The 21,365-nt window shown below is 40.3% G+C and overlaps 1 protein-coding gene across 1 annotated transcript in view; it reads left to right on the plus strand.

Annotated features, from left to right (window-relative positions):
• Window positions 1-20,761, plus strand: part of TPGS2 (tubulin polyglutamylase complex subunit 2) — a 52,968-nt gene extending 32,207 nt beyond the window's left edge. The window contains exons 3-7 of the mRNA XM_046671431.1: window positions 6,413-6,500; window positions 8,487-8,615; window positions 15,444-15,557; window positions 17,131-17,291; window positions 18,590-20,761. Coding sequence (XP_046527387.1) covers window positions 6,413-6,500; window positions 8,487-8,615; window positions 15,444-15,557; window positions 17,131-17,291; window positions 18,590-18,820 — 723 coding nt within the window. The 3' untranslated portion in view covers window positions 18,821-20,761. The remainder of the gene's footprint in view (window positions 1-6,412; window positions 6,501-8,486; window positions 8,616-15,443; window positions 15,558-17,130; window positions 17,292-18,589) is intronic.
• The last annotated feature ends 604 nt before the right edge of the window (window positions 20,762-21,365 follow it).

The following is a 21,365-nucleotide window of genomic DNA, read 5'->3' on the forward strand; positions in this document are numbered from 1 at the left end:
GAATCCTCTCTCTCTTTTTCTTGGTGAGTCTAGCTAAAAGTTTGTCAATTTTATCTCTTCAGAGAACCAGCTTTTAGTTTCATTGATGTTTTCTGTTGTCTTTTAGTTCTCTATTTCATTTATCTCCACTTTGATATTTATTTCCTTCCTTCTACTAACTTTGGGTTTAGTTTAATCTTCTTTTTCTACTTCTTAAGGTGTAAGGTTAGGTTGTTTATTTGAGCTCTTTCTTGTTTCTTAATGTAGACATTTATTGCTCTGAACTTCCCTCTTAGAACTGCTTTTGCTATATCCCATAATTTTGGCATATCGTATTTCTACTTTCTTTTGTCTCAAGGTATTTTTTGATTTCTCTTTTGATTTCTCCTTTGACTCACTGGTTGTTCAGTAGTGTGATATTTTGATTTATAAGAAATACATATATTTTTTCATTCAAATGATGGAAATATATTTCTCAGATATATTTGGTCTTAGGTCATTGTTTCTGGCTAACAGCTCCCAAAACCCTTGGAATTTCCTAAGTTTTGAGAGTGCTATAGATGTCTTTTATTACCTTAATGAAGGTGACTTTTGGACCCCACCTAAGGGAGGGGGCTAGTTTCCAGGAGAGCCACCCATATGATCAGAGGATTGGAACTTTCACTCCCACCCTCTGATTTCTGGGGTAGGGGCTGGGAGGGTGGTTTGAGGTTGAATCAGTTACTAATAACGAATTACTTAGTCTATAATGACTATGTAATGAAGCCTCCATAAAAACTCAAAAGAACAGCTTTTCAGTCCCTTTTTTCAGAGACCTTTCTTGTTGGGGAACCAGAATACTTCCATGTGCCACTGTGCCGAGCCCCACGCTCTATGAGGACAGAAGCTCCTTTGTTTGGGACCTTAACCTATGTATCTCTTCTTCTGGCTATTGATTTGTATCCTTTAAAATTCTTTGTAATAAATTGGTAATCTAGTGAGTAAACAGGTTTTCTTGAGTTTTGTGAGCCATTCTAGCAAATTAATTGAACCAGAGGAGGGAGTCCTTGGAACCTCCAGTTTGTAGTCAGTTGGTCAGATGCACAGGTAACTGGCATCTGAAGTTGGGAGGGGGGACAGTCTTGTAGGACTGAACTCTTAACCTGTGGAATCTGATGCTATCTCTGGCTAGTGTCAGAATTGAGTTGAATTCTGGGATGCCCAGCTGGTGTTCCAAGAATTGCTTGTTGGAGGTTTGGGGAACCTCCCCCCATCCCATGTTGGGCAATTGGAAGCAGGAATCCTTTGCAGTTGGTGTCAGTGAAGTGGGATTTGCTAGAATGCCCTCACTCCTGGAGATGTGGTTTTTAAAGAGAAAAGAAAAAAGGGCAGGGGATGAAGAACCTTTGATCCCCAGATGGCTACCTAGTCACCTGTGACACGAAACTGCAGCTGCTCTGGGATCAGTTACTAAAGGTAAAAGTGGCCAGTGGAATTTAGTAATGGTAGTATACCCAATTCCTGAGGAGTTGGCTCATTGCATATATAAGGAAATACAAAATAACAAGAAGCATGCTAAATATACAATTCCCTGGTTATTGTTATCTGTAATAAGCAAATGAAAGTAAAAGAAAGTGCTAGGTCAGGCCTTGTTGCTGAACCAAGCTCAGATTTGGGTTGATCTGAGCTTCAGCCATTAGTCTCAAAGTCACTTAGAGAGGGAAAACTTATTCAAGGGCAACAGAAAGTACCTTTAAGACCTCTAGTCACCAAGAAGGTAGTTAATGTAGGGGGAGGGGAAAAAACCCAGAAATGACTAAAACCAGGGGATAGTATGAAGGAACTGGCTCATTTTGTGGATCAATATCATCAACTTCCTAAAGAACCTTTAATAAAATGGATTATGAGTGTAACCAATTTGGGGGCTGTGTCTTTGGTTTTGAATGCTGCAGAGTGAAAGAGCATGTTTGGATTGATGCAGGACCCACAGCTCACTATTGAACAATCACAGAGGGCTATATGTGATCCAGACACAAATGAAGTTATTCCCAAGAGAACAGCCAGCCTGATGGACTGGATAGAAGCCTCTGTAAAGGGTGTTTATCCTAAGAAAGGAGACTGCCCAACTATAAATGCCAGATGGAATACCCCAGATAAAGCAGCTGACATGATTCATATGCAAGCCATGGGGGACTGGCTTTGTGATGACCAGGATAGTCACCTGCTGAATATGCCTGTTACCCAGGTTATGGTAAATGCCATGATTAAAGGGATAGATAGTGTCAGAATTGAATTGAATTCTTGGACACCCAGTTAGTGTTCCAAAAATTGCTTGTTGGTGGGGTGGGGAACTCTCCCCCCATGTTGGAAATTGGGAGCAGGAACCCTTTGCAAGTAGCATATTGTGTAATCTCCACATATTTGTGAATTTTTCCATTTTCTTCTTGTAATTGATTTCTGGTTTCATACCATTGTGGTCAGAAAAGGTGCTTGACATGATTTCAATCTTCTTAAATTTATTAAGACTTGTTTTGTGGCCTAACATATTGTGGAGAATGTTCCATGTGCACTTGAGAAGAATGTTTTCTGTTGCTTTTGGATGAAATGTTCTGTATTTGTCTATTAAAGTCAATCTGGTCTAACATGCCATTTGAAGCCAATGTTTCCATATTGATTTTCTGTCTGGGTGATCTATCCATGGATGAAAGTGGGATACTGAAGTCCCGTAATATTATTGCAGTGCTGTCTATTTCTCCCTTTTAGTCTGTTAATTTTTCTTCCATATATTTAGCTCCTCCTATGTTGGGTGCATAAATATTTATAAATATTATATCCTCTTCTTGGATTGACTTTTTTGTCATTATAATAGTGACTTTCTTTGTCCTTTATTTTATAGTCTTTGTCGTAAAGTCTATTTTGTCTGATATAAGCATAGTTACCCCAGCTTTTTTTTAATTTCTTATGCACAAAATATCTTTTTCCATCCTTTCACTTTCAGTCTATGTGTGTCCTTACACCTAAAGTGAGTCCCTTGTAGGCAGCATATCAGTGGGTCTTGTTTTTTTATCTATTCAGTCACTCCTTGTTTTTCGATTGGAGAATTCAGTCCATTTACATTTAAAGCAATTTTTGATAGGTATGGACTTATTGCCATTTTGGTAATTGATTTCTGGCTGCTTTGTAATTCCTTTATTCCTTTCTTCTCTTTCTCTCTTTGTGATTTGATTATTTTTTATAGTGTTATGCTTGGATTCCTTTCTCTTTCTCTTTTGTGTATCTACTATAGGTTTTTGATTTGTGGCTACTATGATGCTTACATAAAACAACTTATATTTATAACAGTCTGTTTTAACTTTATAACAGCTTAAGTTCAAATGCATTCTAAAGCTCTACATTTTTACTCTCCTCCCATGTTTTATGTTTTTGATGTCACAGTTTACATCTTTTTAACTTGTATATCCATTAACAAATTATTGTAGTTAGTTATTTTTACTACTTTGTCTTTTAACCTACATACTATATTTATAAGCGATTAACCCACCACCATTGCAACATTATATTATTCTGAATTTAACTATATATTTACCTTTGCCAGTGAGATTTATACTTTCATATATTTTCCCATTACTAATTAGAGCCTTTTCATTTCAGCTTAAAGAAGTCCTTTTACCATTTCTTGTAAGGCTGGTTGAGTGGTGATGAACTCCTTCAGCTTTTTCTCTTCTGGAAATCTTTTTCTCTCTCCTTCATTTCTGAAGGACAGCTTGGCTGGGTGGAGTGTTCTTGGTCGGCAGGGTTTTTAGTTTCAGCACTTTGAGTATATTGTACCACTTCCTTCTGGCCTGCAAAATTTCTGCTGAAAAATCTGCTGTTGGTCTTATTGGGGTTCCCTTGTATGTAACAAGTTGTTTTGCTCTTGCTGCTTTTAAGATTTTCTCTTTGTCTTTTACTTATGACAGTTTAATTATAATGTGCTTTGGTGTGGGTTTATGGGCGTCCTGGGTCTTGATGTCAGTTTTCATCTGCAGCTTAGGAAAGTTTTTACCCAGTTTTTCTTCAAATAAGCTTTCTGCTCCTTTCTCTCTCTTCTTTTGGGACCCCTATAATGTGAATGAGTCTGGTTGATGTTGTCCCTTAAGGCCCTTAAGCTGTCTTCAGTCTTTTTTTGTTTGTTTTGAGAAAGATCAGCCCTGAGCTAACTACTGCCAATCTTCCTCTTTTTGCTGAGGAAGACTGGCCCTGAGCTAACATCCGTGCCCCTCTTCCTCTGTTTTATATGTGGGAAGCCTACCACAGCATGGCTTTTGCCAAGAGGTGCCATGTCTGCAACCCGGATCCGAACTGGCGAACACTGGGCTGCTGAGAAGCGGAACATGCGAACTTAACCGCTGTACCACCAGGCCAGCCCCAAGCTCTCTTCACTCTTTGTCACTCTTTCACTTTTTGTTTCTGTGACTGGATGAGTTCAACTGCCCTGTCTTTGAGTTTGCTCTTCCTTTCTTCTACTTCATCTAATCTGTTGTTGAACCCCTCTATCGAATTTTTCAGTTTAGTTATTGTATTATTTAACTCTGTGATTTCTATTTGGTACTTTCTTATATTTTCTCTCTCTTTACTGAGATTCTCCCTTTGTTCACACATTGTTCTCCTGACCTCAATGAGCATCTTTATGACCATTATTTTGAGGGTTTTTTCCCAGGTAAATCACTTATCTCTGTTTCATTAAGTTCTTTTCCTGGGGTTTTATCTTGTTCTTTCATTGCAAGTATTCCTTGGTTTTTCATTTTTCTTGACTCTCTGTGTTAGTTTCTATGCATTAGATAAAATAGCCACCTCTCCTAGTTTTGAAGGATTGGCCTCATGTGGGAGATAAAACTTATCATTCAACCCTGCCTCTGGTTGTCTCTCAAACCTTTGTTATTTTCCAAGCATCTTCCTTTTGTTTTAGTAGCCCCCAGTAGTTGAGGGTGTGCCAAGACCTGTCAGTGTTCCAAAGGGGAGGATCTCAGTCTGCATCTGGATTCAGACTGATTAGAAGCCAGAGCCTTAGGCAGCTTTTAAAGTATGCAAATATACCTCTTTCAGAGGAAGACCGAGAGATGGACATTTCTGTCTGCTCCATCTGCACTGAGCCCTGTGGTTATATCCAGTTAAGAACTGTTTCTTTGCTGCTATACTGTTGAACCCATGAACACAAGCCCTGCTGGCCACCAAATCCAGGCTATCAAGAGTCGTGTCCTCTGGATGGCAGCCACAAAATCTGGGGCGTCAGACATGTGCACAGCCTTCATTCCTGGAGACACTGGTGACCTGGAGCAGGGCAGAGCGAGAGCAAAAAGATGCGTCCCCTGGCCTGTTTAGTCTCTGGAGAAGATTGCAGTTGGCCCCTAGATGTGTGTTCAATTAGAAGCCTCGCCCTCAGCCACAGCTTTTAAGATCTACAAATAGACCTCTTTCAAGGAAAGACTGGGTGTTTCAGTCTGCTGCCTCTTCACAGTGTCCTGGGGGAATATCTGTTACTCTGTTACAGTCCTGTGGGATCTGGGAAGATAAGCCCCACTGGCCATAGCCAGGCAGTCAAGTATTATGTCCCCTGGACAACAGCCTCAGAAGCAGAGGTGCTACTACATACATGCACAACCTTCTTTCCAGGAGATACCAGCGACCTGGAGCAAGGCAGAGGAAAAGCACAAAGATGGCACCCACTGGCCTCCTCAGTCTCTGGAGAGTATTGTAGTTGGCCTCTAGATGTGAGTTAAATTGGAAGCCTGCCCCTCCAGTTGAAGCTTTTAAGATCTACAAATAGGCTTCTTTCACGTAAGGACTGGGTGTTCAGTTGGCTGCCTTTGCACTGAGCCCTGGGGGGGTTAGCCACAGTGATTCCGCACAAGCCTGTTAAGACCTGTCTCTTAGTTTGCTGTAGCCTTGTGTGGGTCTCATGGACCTAAGTCCCCACTGGCTTTCAAAGCTAGATGTTGGGGGGCCTTGTCTCAGATGGAAGTCTTAAAATTTGGAGCACCAGATATGGGATCCAAACCCTTCACTTCTCTGGAAGAAGCTGGGAGTTGAGTTCCTTCCCAGTTGTGTGTCACTGCACTGGAGGTGGGGTTTATGGCAAGATTCTGTCTCAGTGTTTCATCCTCATTTCAATGTGAATTTTTTCTCATTTGCCTGATTTGCAGGAGTCACTCAGCTAGTTTCTGAATTTCTTTCAGAGGTAATTGTTCCATTTTTAGCTGTAGATTAGGTGCGTCTGTAGGAAGAGGTGAATATAGGAGCCTCCTCTGTTGCCATGTTGAACTGGAACTCTCTACTAGAGTTTTGTAGATAATTATCAGAATCTTCCTGTTTTGGGGGTCTGAAATATGGGAAATACTATCCCCGGTTGCTTTGAGGCATAGCCCTATGTCCTTTCCCAGCCCTGACCTAACACTCAGTTGCTTTGTGATTCTAGAAAAATAACTGTGTGCTCCCTGAGGATGTGAAGAATTTTTACCTAATGACCAATGGCTTCCACATGACATGGAGTGTGAAGTTGGATGGTGAGTGAGCCTCCTTGCTGCAGCAGAACATTTCCCTGGCTGAGAGTTTGGAGGAAACAACTCTGAGGGCCTTTACAACTTTTGATTCTTTGAATCTTGGTGGTTTTCCTGGATTCTCCTAAAATGCAATGTCCAAAAGCTATGATTATCTCCCAAAGCTAACATATCCCATCATTGCTTCATCCACCACCGCGTCCAGAGTCTAGCCACTAAACTGGAAGCTCAGTTTACATGCTTCCTATTGGAATGGAGTGGAGGAAAACATTAGGCCTGAGCCACCTCAAACCTACAGCATCTGAGGACTCCACCTCAGAGCAGTCTCCTCAGGGTGAGCTGCAGTGACAGCTTCTGGTGGTCATAAGAGGGTTCCCTCCATAATTCCCAGCACAGTGAAGACCTCAGAGCTCTGACCCTCAAAAGAGAGCCTTTCCTTCCCTCCCTCACATCTCTTCAGCCTAAGTCACCAACCTTCTCACTTCACAGGCTGTCATCTTTAGTATTAAATGTGTCCAGGACAAACACTTCTGCTGCAGATGTGGAAACTCACAACTTGGTACATGTCAGAGATTTAGGTACTTTGTGGACATGAAAGGCAGTGCTGCACATGTAGATGAAGACTCTAGTAAAATTTCATAGGCTAGGAAACCCTGATCTAGCCATTGGAGTCCAGCCCATTCCTGGTACCCAAGAGGCCTTTATTGCCTCCAGACTCCAACCACATCCCCAGATCAACTTTGGTCCTTGAGAAGTACCCTACACCTCCCCACACTGTTGCTAAGAATGCAGTAACTTCATTTGCACAGCAGATCTGCAAGACTGACATCTCCCCTTCATTGCCTCTACCTCCTGAGTTCCCTTTTTTTAATGATTCCCCAAGCCTTCCTATTTCTCTCTCACAGCTGACCACAGGCACTCTTTATAGCTTACTACTAAGCATCCAACACGAACTTTTAGCTTTGAATCATTTCCTCCAATGGCCTAGAAACCATTCTTGTCACCAGCATCAGAACCCTCCTTTGTAGCATGGCCTTTGGAATCTAGAGCAAGAGAGAGAATGGACAGAGACTAGACTGACTGGCAGATTTTTCTCTTGCCACCTCATGGAGACAGGCTAGCCCCTCCACAAACCTTCCTCAAAAAAGAAACATTTTTGTTAAGGTTTTATGAATGAGTCCCTGTTCATTATCATAATACCTTCTCTAATTTAATCCTCCCAACCTCAGTCTTTTCACCTTTATTACCATTACCATACCCATTCTTTACAAAATAGCTAAAGTTGGTAACAGAAAAGACAGTAGAGGTAGCTTCTGATGTTAACCTTTTTAGCAGTCTTTTCTTCTTAGACACTGCATGGTCTATATACCAGCTATTTTATTGCCTTCAGCCATGCCAGTTTTTTCATCTGTTAGATTTCTAAGACTTTGTATGTCTTACAAGGATTCTGTATAATGGATAAGGAAAATATGCAGTCTGCCTTTTTCTTATTTACACCCTAATCACAGAAGACTAGAACCAGCAGGAAGGCTGCCAAGTTCTCTCCATTGAGTAAGGAAAAATGGCAAGTAGAGGGGAAGGTATTTTCCATCATGAAAGCTTATAACAAGAGGAGTAGAAAAGGTCAGTTATGTGATCAAAGTTGTTATTCCTTTGGCAAGTATAATCCTTCATGCAAGCAAAAGAGGGAGCGAAAACATTTTTAAGTCCTTTGCTCAGGACCTTAGCCTAGATTTCCCAGTTCTTTTGGAATAACCCCCAACACTCGTAGCAAGGGCTCTTCACCCGTGGCCCCAGTTGCTTATTTTGTGTGAAAGATTTGTGCGTTGGATCATGTAGTGCATTGATTGTCTTCATTCCACTTTGCATCAGATTCCTCAGCCCTAGGACCAAACAATAGCTAGGTTTAGGTTACTCAAGCAGAAGCCCTTATGATGACCATGGTAAATAGGCTGTTATTCTATGTAATTCTTCTTTTTAATCTTGCCACAGAGCACATCATTCCGTTGGGCAGCATGGCAATTAACAGCATCTCAAAACTGACTCAACTCAACCAGTCTTCCATGTACTCACTTCCTAATGCACCAACTCTGGCAGACCTGGAGGACGATACACAAGAAGGTACCTAGAGGAACTTCTGCTTTGAGTTAGAAATCAGCCTACTTGTTTTGCTTTTATAATGTTAAAAACCATGAGAAGACATCGCAGTGTTTAGTATGTTCCCCTAAACCCAAAACCTCCCATTCACGGCTTCTCAGGACTGTGGGAGTAAGGTGAAAAACAGCCTATATCAACAAAGGAAATTTTCATGAAGAAAATGCCAGGGTTAGGATCTTTGTTTTGTTTCCAGCACCCACTTCAGTACTTGGAACTTAGTAGGCACTTAATGAATACTTGATAAATGAATAAATGTTATAGGTTAGACTTCGCTCAACATTTCAGTATCAACAGGTTTGAGGGAACACAGCAGTCTGAGTGCAGCTCTCTTCCTCTTCATTCCTATCGCTAGGTTCTTGGCCACTTCTGACTGAAATGGCTTATAAATCAAATGACTACTAAAAGCTGTGAGCAACAGGGTCTAAGTGAGGACTTCTTCAGTCAGAATAGTGTTTGGCTGCATATAACGGAGACCCAATTACAATATCTAAACTAAATAGGAGTTTATATTTTTCATAACAAGAAATCTGGAAGCAGGCTGGTGTAGCTGTTGAGAATGTCGATGATATAAAGTCTCCCTCTGGCTTCCTGGTGCACTAGCCTTTGGGGTATTGTTTTCATTCTCATGGTCAAGGAATACAGGCTGTACCTCTAAGCTTCAAGTCCATGTTCCAGGTAGGAAGAAGAGGAAAGGCAAAGGGCAAAAAACTGTCCCTTGGCAGAATCTTTACCTTTTTATCAGGAAAAGAATAGTTTTCTCAGAAACCCCTCACAGAATTAAAAGATTACCCATAGCTGCAAGGAAATCTGAGGAGGTGAGTATTTTTAGCTGTGCAGTATTGCCTCCTCAAATAGAATTGGGGTTTAAATAAGAAAGGAAGGGTGAATGAGCATTGAGTAGGCAACTAGCAAGGCTTTCTCCTTCAACTGGACAAGCAGTTGGACAATAGTACTAGAGGATTCCAGGAGCAAACACTGGAAAGTGATAGGTCCTGGGAAGAGCCTGTCCCTCAGAGATATGTGGAATCTTCAAGGGTGGGGAAAAGGTCACATTTGCTTCATAGTCTAACCCCTAAAAGGCAAAGAAGTTGTTAAATAGTGGACTAAGTCTTCTCTGCTCTTGAGACTGGATGACAGAAAGGATTTCAAGGGACCTCAGCAAAGGACTGAGCTGGGGTACATACATACCCATAGGGATAAAAATCACTTGGCCTTCTGACACCTGCTGGGTTCATGCTTTTTAGAATATTCCAACAACTAGACCTAAGCTTCATTAAACCTAAAAATGTTGACTTTTCTCAGGAGACTCAACATTCAGAAATACAGTCAGGAAGAAATATCGGAATGCACACCAGAGAAATAAAACTGTTTGAAAATAAGAACATTTAAGGACATTTAAGACAGCACAGATACTTCCTATTATAAAACAGTAAAGATTATCAAACAATTGACTAAATGAATTGAAGAAGATGAAAAGTAAAATTTAAGAAATGTCTATAAGCACAGATAAATAATTTGAAAGGGGGAAATTGTGAGGTAAAAGCTGGAAGGGTAAGAGAAGCAGAATGTAGATCCAGAGAACTTCCATTGGAATTATAGCTTCCCAAGAAAGAGAAAAAGAATAGATGGAAATGCAGTAAATAAACACTAATAAAATTTCTCTCCAGATTTAAAGAGTTCACCTAGACCCAGATTGAATTGATGAGAAAATAGACACCTAGGCATATCCTGATATGGAAGAAAAATTACAAGCTTCTAGGCAAAAATAAATTATTTGTGAAGAAATAATAGACTGACATCAGACTTGTCACCTGCAACAGTAGAAACTAGAAGACAGTGAAAAAGCATTTACAGATTACTGAGAGAAAAAGAGTGAAAATCAAGAGTCCTGTACACACATCAAACACACCTCTCAAATTAAAAGAATAATATTAAAGGATGCATAAAACTTCAGGAACAAATACTCTAACCAAAAAGTAAGTGAAACTGAATGGAGATCTCAAGATGTGGATACATGAAGAGGAAGGGAAACAAAGGATTAGTGAACCTCCTGTAAGAGAAAAAGAGAGTGTGTATGTATGTGTGTGTTTAAAATTAAATCTTAATATCTAGGAATGTATTGTGAAAACTTTTACATAAGAAATCTTGGAAAAGGGGACATAGTGCAAGGAAAATTTTTAAATGAACTATACTGTCTCAACTAAACCTAAAAGAGGGTGAGATATGTGGGTTAAATTATGTTCCCCCAAAATGCTTATGTTGAAGTCCTAACCCCTAGTACCTCTGAATTTGAAAATAGGGTCACTGTAGATATAATTAATTAGTTAAGAAGAGGTCATACTGGAGTAGGGTGGACCCCTACTCCAATATCACTGGTGTCCTTATAAAAGATGGAAAGAGACAGGTGCACACAAGAAGAATGCCATTTGAGGCAGAGGCGGCACAGGCTAGCATGACTTCTCTGGCAGAGAGGGTAGAGGGTGAAGGTGCTGAATGTGGGTCTAACTGGCCGTGCATGCAACAGCTGGAGGGACCCCATTGCTCTGTCTGAGGAGAGTCACAGTGACTGAGGAGTGGCAAAGGAAAGGGAAGAAGGCAGACAGAAAACTGAAGGAACATGTTTCATGCTCTCTGCCCCGGGATTCTGGCAAGAGGACTGCCCGGAGACCTCTGGGACTCTCCACTCAAGGGTTCCCTGCTGGACCATGGGTACACCCAAAGCCCCAAGTGCTAAGCACACACCTTCCCACATTCTACCTTCACCCTTTTTAAAAATTTCTCTCTGTCTGCTTTTTATTTGTGTGCCTGTGTGCACTCCCAAACTTAGTGGTGAATCAGCTCTGGTAAGAGAAACCAAAAACTAGTGCTATAGCACCACCTTTGGGAAAACAAAAAATGCTACTAATTACCAATTTGTTGAACTGTTAGAATCAAAGTAAACAAAGCTTTACTTACATAAGAAAGGTGTCTGCTACCTCAGATTCCTCGGCAGAGGCACTTTTCAGTAAACACTGAAAAATCACAGTAATACAGTGTCACAGGAAGAAAATGACAGTTTTCCAGCTGAACCCAAAGGTATGAAATATTACAATCTGCCTGATAAAGAATTCAAAATAGCTGTTATGAAGAAATTCAACAAGCTGCAAGAAAACTCAGAAAGACAATACATTGATCTCAGGAGTAAGATTAATGAACAGAAGGAGTACTCTTAAAAAGAACCAAACAAATTCTGGAGCTGAAGAACTCGATAAATGAGATGAAGAATGCATTAGAAAGCATCAGAAATAGAGCAAATCAGATGGAAGAGAGAATAAGAAGCTCAAGGATAGGAATATAGAAGTGTTTCAGGTAGAAGAGCAGAGAGAACTAAGATTTAAGAAATGTGAAGAAACCCTATGAGAACTTTCAGACTTCATTAGAAGAGCTAATGTACAATTAATGGGATACACAGAAGAAGAGAAGGGGAAGGGAACAGAGAGTATACTTAAAGTAGTAGCTGAAAACTTCCCAAACCTGGGGAAGGAACTGGATATACAAGTCCATGAAACTAATAGAATACATTATCTCAGTGCAAAAAGACCTTCTACAAGACACATTATATTAAAACTCTCAAAAGTCAATGATAAAGAATTTTCAAGGCAGCTAAGGAAAAAAAGACAGTAACCTACAAAGGAACCCCCATTATGTTATCAGCCGACTTCTCAGCAGAAACTACAGGCCAGGAGAGAATGGAATGACATATTCCAAGTATTGAAAGATAAAAATTGCCAGCCAAGAATACTCTACCTGGCAGTTATCCTTTAAATATGAAGAAGGAATAAAGGCTTTCCCAGATGTACAAATGCTGAGGGAATTCACCACCACTACACATTTTTTATAAGAAATGTTGAAGGGAGCTCTTCAAGCTGAAATGAAAAGATGAAAGTACACAAAACTCTGGCTAAGCTGATAAATAGACAGAATTAGAAAACTCCAACTCTTACTATATTAGACAATTATAGCATAAAGGTTAAAGGAAAAGAGCACTAAAAATAACTATAGCTACTACAACTTGGTAACGAAATCACAGCATAAAAAGATAACTTGTGGAATCAAAAATATAAAAGGAGAAGAGTAAAAGGAATGAACTATCTTTATAGGCAAATGAAGATAGATTGCCAGCAGCAGAATAAGGACCATTGTATCTGTAAGATGTTTTATGTAAACCTCATGGTAACCACAAAGCAAAAATCTAGAGCAGAGGCACGAAACATATAAAAAGGTGACACTGATCGAATCATCATAGGAAACCACCAATTTGCAAAGGTCGACAGAAACAGAAGGAAAAAGAAACAATGGAGAGATAAAATAATCAGAAGGCAAAAGATAAAATGGCAGTAGTAAATTCTTACATATCAGTAATCTCCCTAAATATAAATGGATTGAACTCACCAATCAAAAGGCATAGAATGGCTGGATGGATTAAAAAAACAAGACTCAACTATGAGCTGCCTACAGGATATTCATTTCAGCTCTAAAGACACAAGCTCAAAGTGAAAGGATGAAAGACAATGTTATAAGCACATGGAAACCAAAAGAATGTGGGCATGACCAAACTTATATCAGACCTAATAGATGTCAAGCCAAAAAGAATAACAAGAGACAAGGTCATTATATGATGATAAAGAGGTCAATACATCAAGAAGATATAACAATTTTAAATATATATGCTCCCAACACCAAGCACCAAAATACATTAAGCAGATACTACTATATCTTAAGGGAGAAATAGACAATACAATAATAGTAAGGGTCTTCAGTACCCCACTATTGGTAATGGATAGATTGGCCACACAGAAAATCAACAAGGATACATCGGAATTGAACACGTTAGAACAAATGGACTAAACAGACATATACAGAATGTTTCATCCAACAGCAGCAGAATACACGTTCTTCTCAAGTGCACATGGAACATTCTCCAGGAAAGATCATGTGATAGGACATGAAACAAATCTTAGCAAATTTGAGAAGATCAAAATTATATCAACTATCTTTTCTGACCAGAATAGTATGAAACTAGAAATCAAGAACAAGAGGAAAGTGAGAAGATCTGCAAATATGTAGAAACTAAACAACACACTTCACAGTCAATGGGTCAAAAAAGAAATCAAAAGATAATGAAAAATTATCTTGCAACAAACGAAAATGGAAATAGAACATCTTAAATGTTGTGGGATGCAGCCAAAGCAGTTCTGAGAGGAAAGTTTATAGCAATCAACGTGTATATTAAGAAATTAGAAAGATCTCAAATAACCTAACTTTACACCTCAAGGAACTAGAAAAAGAACAAATTAAGCCCAAAGTTAGCAGAAAGAAGGAAATAATAGAGATCAGAATGGAAATAAATGAAATAGAGACCAGAGAAATAATAGAAAGGATCAACAAAACTAAGAGGTGGTTCTTCAAAAAGATAAACAAAACATACAAAAGAACAAAGATAAGGATGATGGCATATTTCTCGGAAATAATTCAAGAGCATTAAAATACTCAAAAAAATTATCAACCTAGAATTCTATACCCAGTGAAAATACCTTTCAAAAACAAAGGCCTTTTTGAAAAGCAATTTGGCAACATCCATTCAAATGCCGAGAATCTATCCATGTAATGAAAGCAGCAGAACATAAGGACATGTACAGAAATTATTATTGTAGCATTCATAGCAGAATAATGACAGGTGAATGCCTGTCAGTAGGGGGCTGGCAGAATAAATTAGGATATATCCACTCCCACAGACTATCAGGCAGCCATTAAAAAGAATGAATTAGAGTTACACCAAATGTCTTAGAAGGCTTTCTACATAGTGTTATTGCATAGAAAGCAAGATTCACATTATGTGTGTGATATTCCATGTTTATAAAATAAACAATCTTGAAGACAAAATTTAAATGTATACCTATCTATCTAAGACCACATGAGATCAAGAAGAAAATGAAAGAATAACCTCCAGGGGAGGGGAAACCATGTTAAAAAAAAAAAAGAAAAAGAAAAAGAAAAACATTTTTAATTAGAAATTTAAATATTTATGCGTTTATGTAAAATGTGTGTATATGTATGGATCTGTATAAATAAACCAAAAATATTATTTTTATGTACTTTGTTTTATCCAGTCCCTCCTAGGTTTGTAAACTCTGTCCACTCCAGTCAGTAATACTGATTTTTATTGCATCATAGCTGTAATGAAATAAGCAGGAGAGAAAGTTTCTGATGCTTGCATTTCTAAGAATTAATCCTTTTTCTGTTACTCCATATTTGGTTTCTTAGTAGGTGTCTCTGAGCTAGACTTAGCATTAATTATAATTAATAATAACAGTATAATTAGATATTGTAAATATACATTTTAGACAGAGGAAAAGGGATTCTAATGAAAAGATCATAAAGTGTTGTAAATGGAGGGAAAGCAGTTATCTGGGAAAAAGAAAAAAACGTATGTCCACCTCATGCCACTCAGATCACTCTGCCTTTATGTAGTCCCACTCCCGAGAAGTTCAGTTTGTTTCCTCCTGCCACATTCCCCCAGATTCCGTGCCAGTCTCTTGGTCAGGGGGAACCCAGACAGAAGGCCTAGACCACAGATACCATCCAGGGCATTTAGAGTACTGAATTCGTTTGACCCACATTTGAACACCGTAGTTAAGAATATGTCTGAAATAATGCTTTTTCCTTCTGCTTTTTCATTCTAGCAAAGCTGGATAAATAAGTACATTTGACTTGAGTGTGTTTGAATATTACCATTAACTTCTGGGTTTACAGGCAGTGAGAACCAGCCAGAGAAGCCTCACTTTGATTCTCGCAGTGTGATATTCGAGCTGGATCCTTGCAATGGGAATGGGAAGGTTTGCCTTGTCTACAAAAGAGGGAAACCAGGTAAGAATCATTGACAAGCGTGGTCCTATAGTTTGGGTATGGCCTTGACAGACCTTGCTCTCCAGCCATCACACAAAAGGCACACTCCTCTCTGGCTTCCTGAGATACCATTAGGTCTTTTGTAGGTGCCAAGACCCAGAGATCCCCTTTGGTCCTCTGAGCATCCACCTCTAGGCCAATTACTAGTCTTTTTAAGCTATCGTCATTTGTGAGTTACTGCAAAATAATGAGATTGGAGTAATAAGTGAATAAAAACTAAAATAAGTACAGTCCATTTATAGACTCTTCAGTAGGCTCATGAATTAGAAAAGCAACCAGGAAAAACATTATCTTTCTTCTGTACTTCTATATATAGGCCAGTTCACAGCAATAAAAACTTGACTTACTAGACCTCAATCTAAGACCCCAGATGGGAAATCAAGAGAAAAAGGCTCTGACTCCTTGAGCAGCAGGCACTACCTGGTGCACCAACAGCAGTTCAGGTCTTTGCCTGGGAGCTATGGAACTACAGAGCTGGACAAGGCCCAGCCCCCTTCAAGTAGCTCTGTGCCTGGTAGGGGTGAAAAGATACACCAAGATTTACATCTAAGAAAAGGAGAGATCATCTTTGTGAAGGAACCTTTGAGCTACATCTTGGTTTATGGGTGGGAATTAAATATAGGAGGGTGGTTGGTGGATTAAAAGGGACACCCAAGCAAAGATGCCATGGGAAAGTGCAACTGATTTGGGGGAGTGACAAATTCCAATTCATTGGGCCACATAGTTCATCTTGTGGATGAGGAGGAAATGAAGCCATTAGGCCAGTTGTTCCCCTTCATGCAGAGCTTTGAAAGAGTTTGGACATAACCTGGAAGACAGTGGGGAGTCAAGGGTGTTTAGCAGAAGAATGGCAGGATTGAAATGGAAATGTGTGTGACCACAGCAGTTTTGGAAGAGGAAGAGACTGGAGGATGGAGGTCACTTAGGAAGATGTACAGCCATTAGACAGGAGATAAACTAGGGGAGGCCTCCAGTAGTAAGAAGGGAAGGTCAGAAGCAAGTGTAAAGCAGGAGTTGGTACAACAGCGCCTGCTTCAGCTCCAGCAGGACGTCACACAACAGCACAGGCAGGACTCTGGGAGAGGGAGTTGGTCTGGGCTTCTCCACCATGGTTTCTTACAGCACTTCTAATTCCTGACAGAAACCCTTTCAGAAAACCAGAGCCATTCAGAGCATCTCTTCCTTAGGAAAGCTGACACCAGGATATGTACCTCTGGGGGAGGGAGAGTGCTGATGCCGAATAGCAAGGGAGAGCTGCTTAGATGGCCTGAATGCGCTGATGGCCAGAGCCCAGCAGGTAGATCAATTGATTGATTGATCAGGAGTTTGTAAAAGAATACCAAAGAAATCAGTAACAGTGGCCACTGGAGAATGGGACTGGGAGGTGGGAAGGGAAAAAAAGGAACTTATATTTTACATCCTCTCTACTATTGGAATTTTTTTTGCCGTGAGTATCTGTTGACTTTAAAGGGTCAATAAAAGGAACAAAGTGTTAAGCCATCCCTTCATTTATTCCCTTTGTCTGCTATTTCAGCATTAGCACAGGACACTGAGATCTGGTTCCTGGACAGAGCGTTATACTGGCATTTTCTCACAGATACCTTTACTGCCTATTACCGTCTGCTCATCACCCACCTGGGCCTGCCCCAGTGGCAGTATGCCTTCACCAGCTATGGCATTAGCCCGCAGGCCAAGGTAAGCAAGAAACACCTATCATCTCAAACTGGAACTTATCAGAATCTTCTGAGGAAATGCTTGAATTTCAGATTTCCAGCTTCTCCATCTGATTTATGAATTTTTGGGTGGAGTCCAGGAACCTGCATTTTCAATAAGCAAAGCAGGTGATTCCATCGTAGGTTGTCAGCCTCACTTTATACTGATCTAGTTAAGTGGTTCCCAAACTTGGCTGATACTCAGAATCACCTGGGTGTTGTATTTCTAATTAAATAGTATTGGAGGCTCAGTTTTGCTTGTTGGTTTTGGATAGGCAGTACATGCACACCGGAAGAGTAAAAGTCTCTCATTCCTGTTCTCCAGCCTCCCAGGGTACTTCCCCACAGGCAGCCACTGTTTGAGTTTCTTGTGTGCCCTTCCCAAGGTACTCTATTGCACATAAAGCATATGTGCATACAGTTTGGGGGTCCTTTTTCTAAATCACAAGTGCAGTATACTATTCACATTGTTCTGCACCTTCTTTTCACTTAACACTCCATCTTGGATCTCATTCCCTATCAGTACATATAGAGCTGTCCTTTTTAATTATGCAGAGTATTCCTTTGTATGGATGTGCCCCATTTATATTACAGATCTGGGCACCATTTCCAAACATACAGATGTCAGGTAATGCTGATATACTGCCTAGTTTGAGAACACCAGGTGTGTCTGGAAGAACTTGTGATTAGGCAACAGTAAATTAGGGACTCAGCTCCATGTATATATTCATCTAGTGGGCCTCACTTTCCTCAAATGTTGCATAATAACATCCAGTCAACATTGTGGAGTGGTGTTATAATCAATGAAAAGTCAATAAATGTGATGCCCCTTGTCCTCAACTGCCTAGAAAGGGAAGAGGGCAGCAATGCAGGCAGATTCCCTGAGCAGAGGCCTGGATGGGCCTCGGTTGTGCACCTTCCCTGTGGGAAAGGCTCTGCCAAATCCACCTGATAGGCAGTGGCTGGTCTGAGTGCAGAACAATTAGAAAGACACTGGCCCCTGATGATTTGGGATCTAGCATCCCAGGCTCAGGGCTCACTAGATCAGAAGGAAGGAAGTTTACTCAGATTCTTAGTTCTTATGCTGCATTTATTTTAAAAGTTATGAGACTTCATAAAGCAATGTATGTGTCATCACTTTCATGTAAAGGAAGTGCTAATAGATTTTCAAGGCAGTTTTTGCTCTTGGCTCTTTTGACTCTTTGGCTGTTTAACTAAAGAGCATAAACAATGGCATTTCTCCTCTGAATTGTGACCTTCTCTCCCAATTGTGCCTTACAGCAATGGTTCAGCATGTATAAACCCATCACCTACAACACAAACCTGCTCACAGAAGAGGCCGACTCCTTTGTGAACAAGCTGGATCCCAGCAAAGTGTTCAAGAGCAAGAACAAGACTTTAATCCCCAAAAAGAAAGGGCCTGTTCAGCCTGCAGGCAGCCAGAAAGGGCCCTCAGGTCCTCCCTCCACCCCTAAATCCTCTTCTGGCTCTGGAAACCCTGTCCGGAAATGAGCACTCCCACCTCCAACTCCACTAGCCCCACAGCGATGATTTCCACACAGATGTCCCCTGGGTGCCCAAGAGTCAGGTTCTGTGTGTAGAACCATGGGCCTCTTCCCATCTGAGTGACCAAAATCCTAGGCCTTTTACTCCCATTGGCATTAGCCAGGAGTTTGAAGGGCGTACTCAGGTCCCCCAAGAGTCCTTCCCTCATGGCCCTCACAGCACGTTGTACCACCCCTGCCTCCAGAAGCTGTGGAGAATTTAAGATGTTAAGTGGCTAAAGAGATCTGTTAAGAGCTTTCTTCTCTTTCCACCCCCTACCCCTCAGCAGTGTTTAGAGAAGTCCCCCAAGGAAACCACTGGTTTTGACCCATGAGGTATTAGAACTGTGCTGTTCAGCTGGTAGCCACTAGCCACATGTGACTATTTAAACTATGTTAAAAATTCAGTTCCTCAGGTGCATTAGCCACATTGCAAGTATTCATGTAATTAGTGGATTCTGTATTAGCACAGAGATAGTGGAACAATTCTCTCATCATAGAAAGTTCTATTGGGCCACACTGATTTAGAACATTTTCACACTGCTCTTCCTCAGATCAGTTAATTTTTGTTAGAGAATGTTGATACCTTAATTTGATGGGTCATCATGTTCCATGAGAACTCTTGAAGATACATTTCTATGTTTATATCTTTCACCTCAAACAGTTCTCACTGCTCATTTCTTCTTCACTTTCCTGTAAAGCTTCTCATCTTAGTTTCCTATAAAGTTTCTTATTTTTTGTTTTGTGATGTGATGTTTACACATTTGCCAAAATTATCTTTTTTTTTTTAAGAAGAGGTGATTCTGCTGTACTTTAACTATTTAAAAACAAACTCCCAAGCATTGCTTTACAGGACTCTTCGTAAAGAGTTTTGATGAAACCAGTCAGTCACTTTCCACCTGCTCTGCCTACTGTTCAACAGTTCATGGAGAGGCAGAAAGGGATAGAGAGGGACCAAGATGTCAAGGATAATAGCTGAAGTTTAGTCTTCCAGAAGTATTTTTCTGCCAGAACTGACCAAATCAAAAGGAGAACCAGCAGCACCAGATAAGAGATTCCAGCATTTGGCTGTTTTCTCCAAGACAAGACAAGTCAAGGTTAGAAGGGGATTGAGAACTCATGCCATCTTCCACTGTGGCAGATACCCGTCCTCTAATACTTGTGGAGCCCCTTGGTCTAGTTATTCCAGTACTGAAGTAGCAGAGGAGCCACAAGAGCACTGGTACCTTTCAAATCAGTGGGAGTCTTCAAAGGGCTATAGAAGGAAAGGGGTTCTGATAAGGAAAGCCTTTGGACCTGGCTCAGGAGCAGCAGAGCAGTGAAGAAACAGGCCGACTAGCTAATATGGAGGACTCACTGCAAAATGAAGATGTGGGGCCTCTTGTTCAGAAATCAGGAAGTAGTTCCATTAAAGGTACTAAAATACTTTTTTCCTTTCTTCCATGGTCTCTCTCACAACTTATGGTGGTTTTTATTTGCTGCTTAATGCTGTTCTAAATTTTAAAAAATTAAATTTTGGATTATAAGCATTAATTTTATCATTCATTTTTATATTGTACAATTCTAGTTTTAAATGCAACACTAAGAACATTTAACTCATATGTAGAATCACCAAAATTATAATTTACGTTTCATAGCTTATGTATACATATTGTATGCATGTGTATCTCATTCTTACCAGAACAGTGGAAACACTGTACAAAACTAGCTCAACTGTTATTTCACTTCTTGATAAGTAGACATTTTATCAGCACTTTCAACTTACTGATGAGTAAGGAAGGAGTGAAAGAAAAACTATGAGCTGCCCTATGTTTTCCTTTTCTTCTGTGGCATCATTTTCAGCATAAGTTGTTGGCTAATACAGGAAAGTAACATGAGTAATAAAGGACATGTTGGGGTGCTGTGGTCATTCATGCTTCTTAGAATGCCATTACCTTCTTTTTGCATTCTAATCAAGTCTGGTTCAAATGGAAAGCATGGCCTCTTGGGGCTCTCAGTGCCCCCATTTACTCAGTTGTTGACATAACATGCTTACCTTACACTTATGTTGAATCTCTCTGAACTCTCACACATCATGATCCACTGGAATTCTGTGCTCACGGGCATCACGGAGGCTGTAAGTGAATGGGGCCGTAAGGAACAGTGGACACCCATGTTGCACATAATCGCCTCTGCTCATATGTATGCTTTGTCTCATCAGACTTCACTTACAAAACACAATGCAGAGATAAAATTAAGAATTTCAAGACAGTGACAAGAGAACATTAAACCAAGTGTGAGGCCCTTCTGAATGTGGGGCGCTGTGTGATTGTACAGGTCACATGCCCATGAAGCTGGCCCTGGTGAAGGAGGAAGAGAGCACTTCTGGTGAAAGACTTCAGACAATCTGTAGGTTGAGTGGGTTATATGGCAAAAAAACACCCCCATGAGATTTGTGTTTTGAAACTAAAGCAATTAAAATAGCAGTCAGCCCTACTGTAAATCAACCGCCCAAGAAAAAGACACTATGCTGG

This window comes from Equus quagga, chromosome 9, assembly GCF_021613505.1.
Source record: "Equus quagga isolate Etosha38 chromosome 9, UCLA_HA_Equagga_1.0, whole genome shotgun sequence".
Classification (NCBI taxonomy): Eukaryota; Metazoa; Chordata; class Mammalia; order Perissodactyla; family Equidae; genus Equus; species Equus quagga.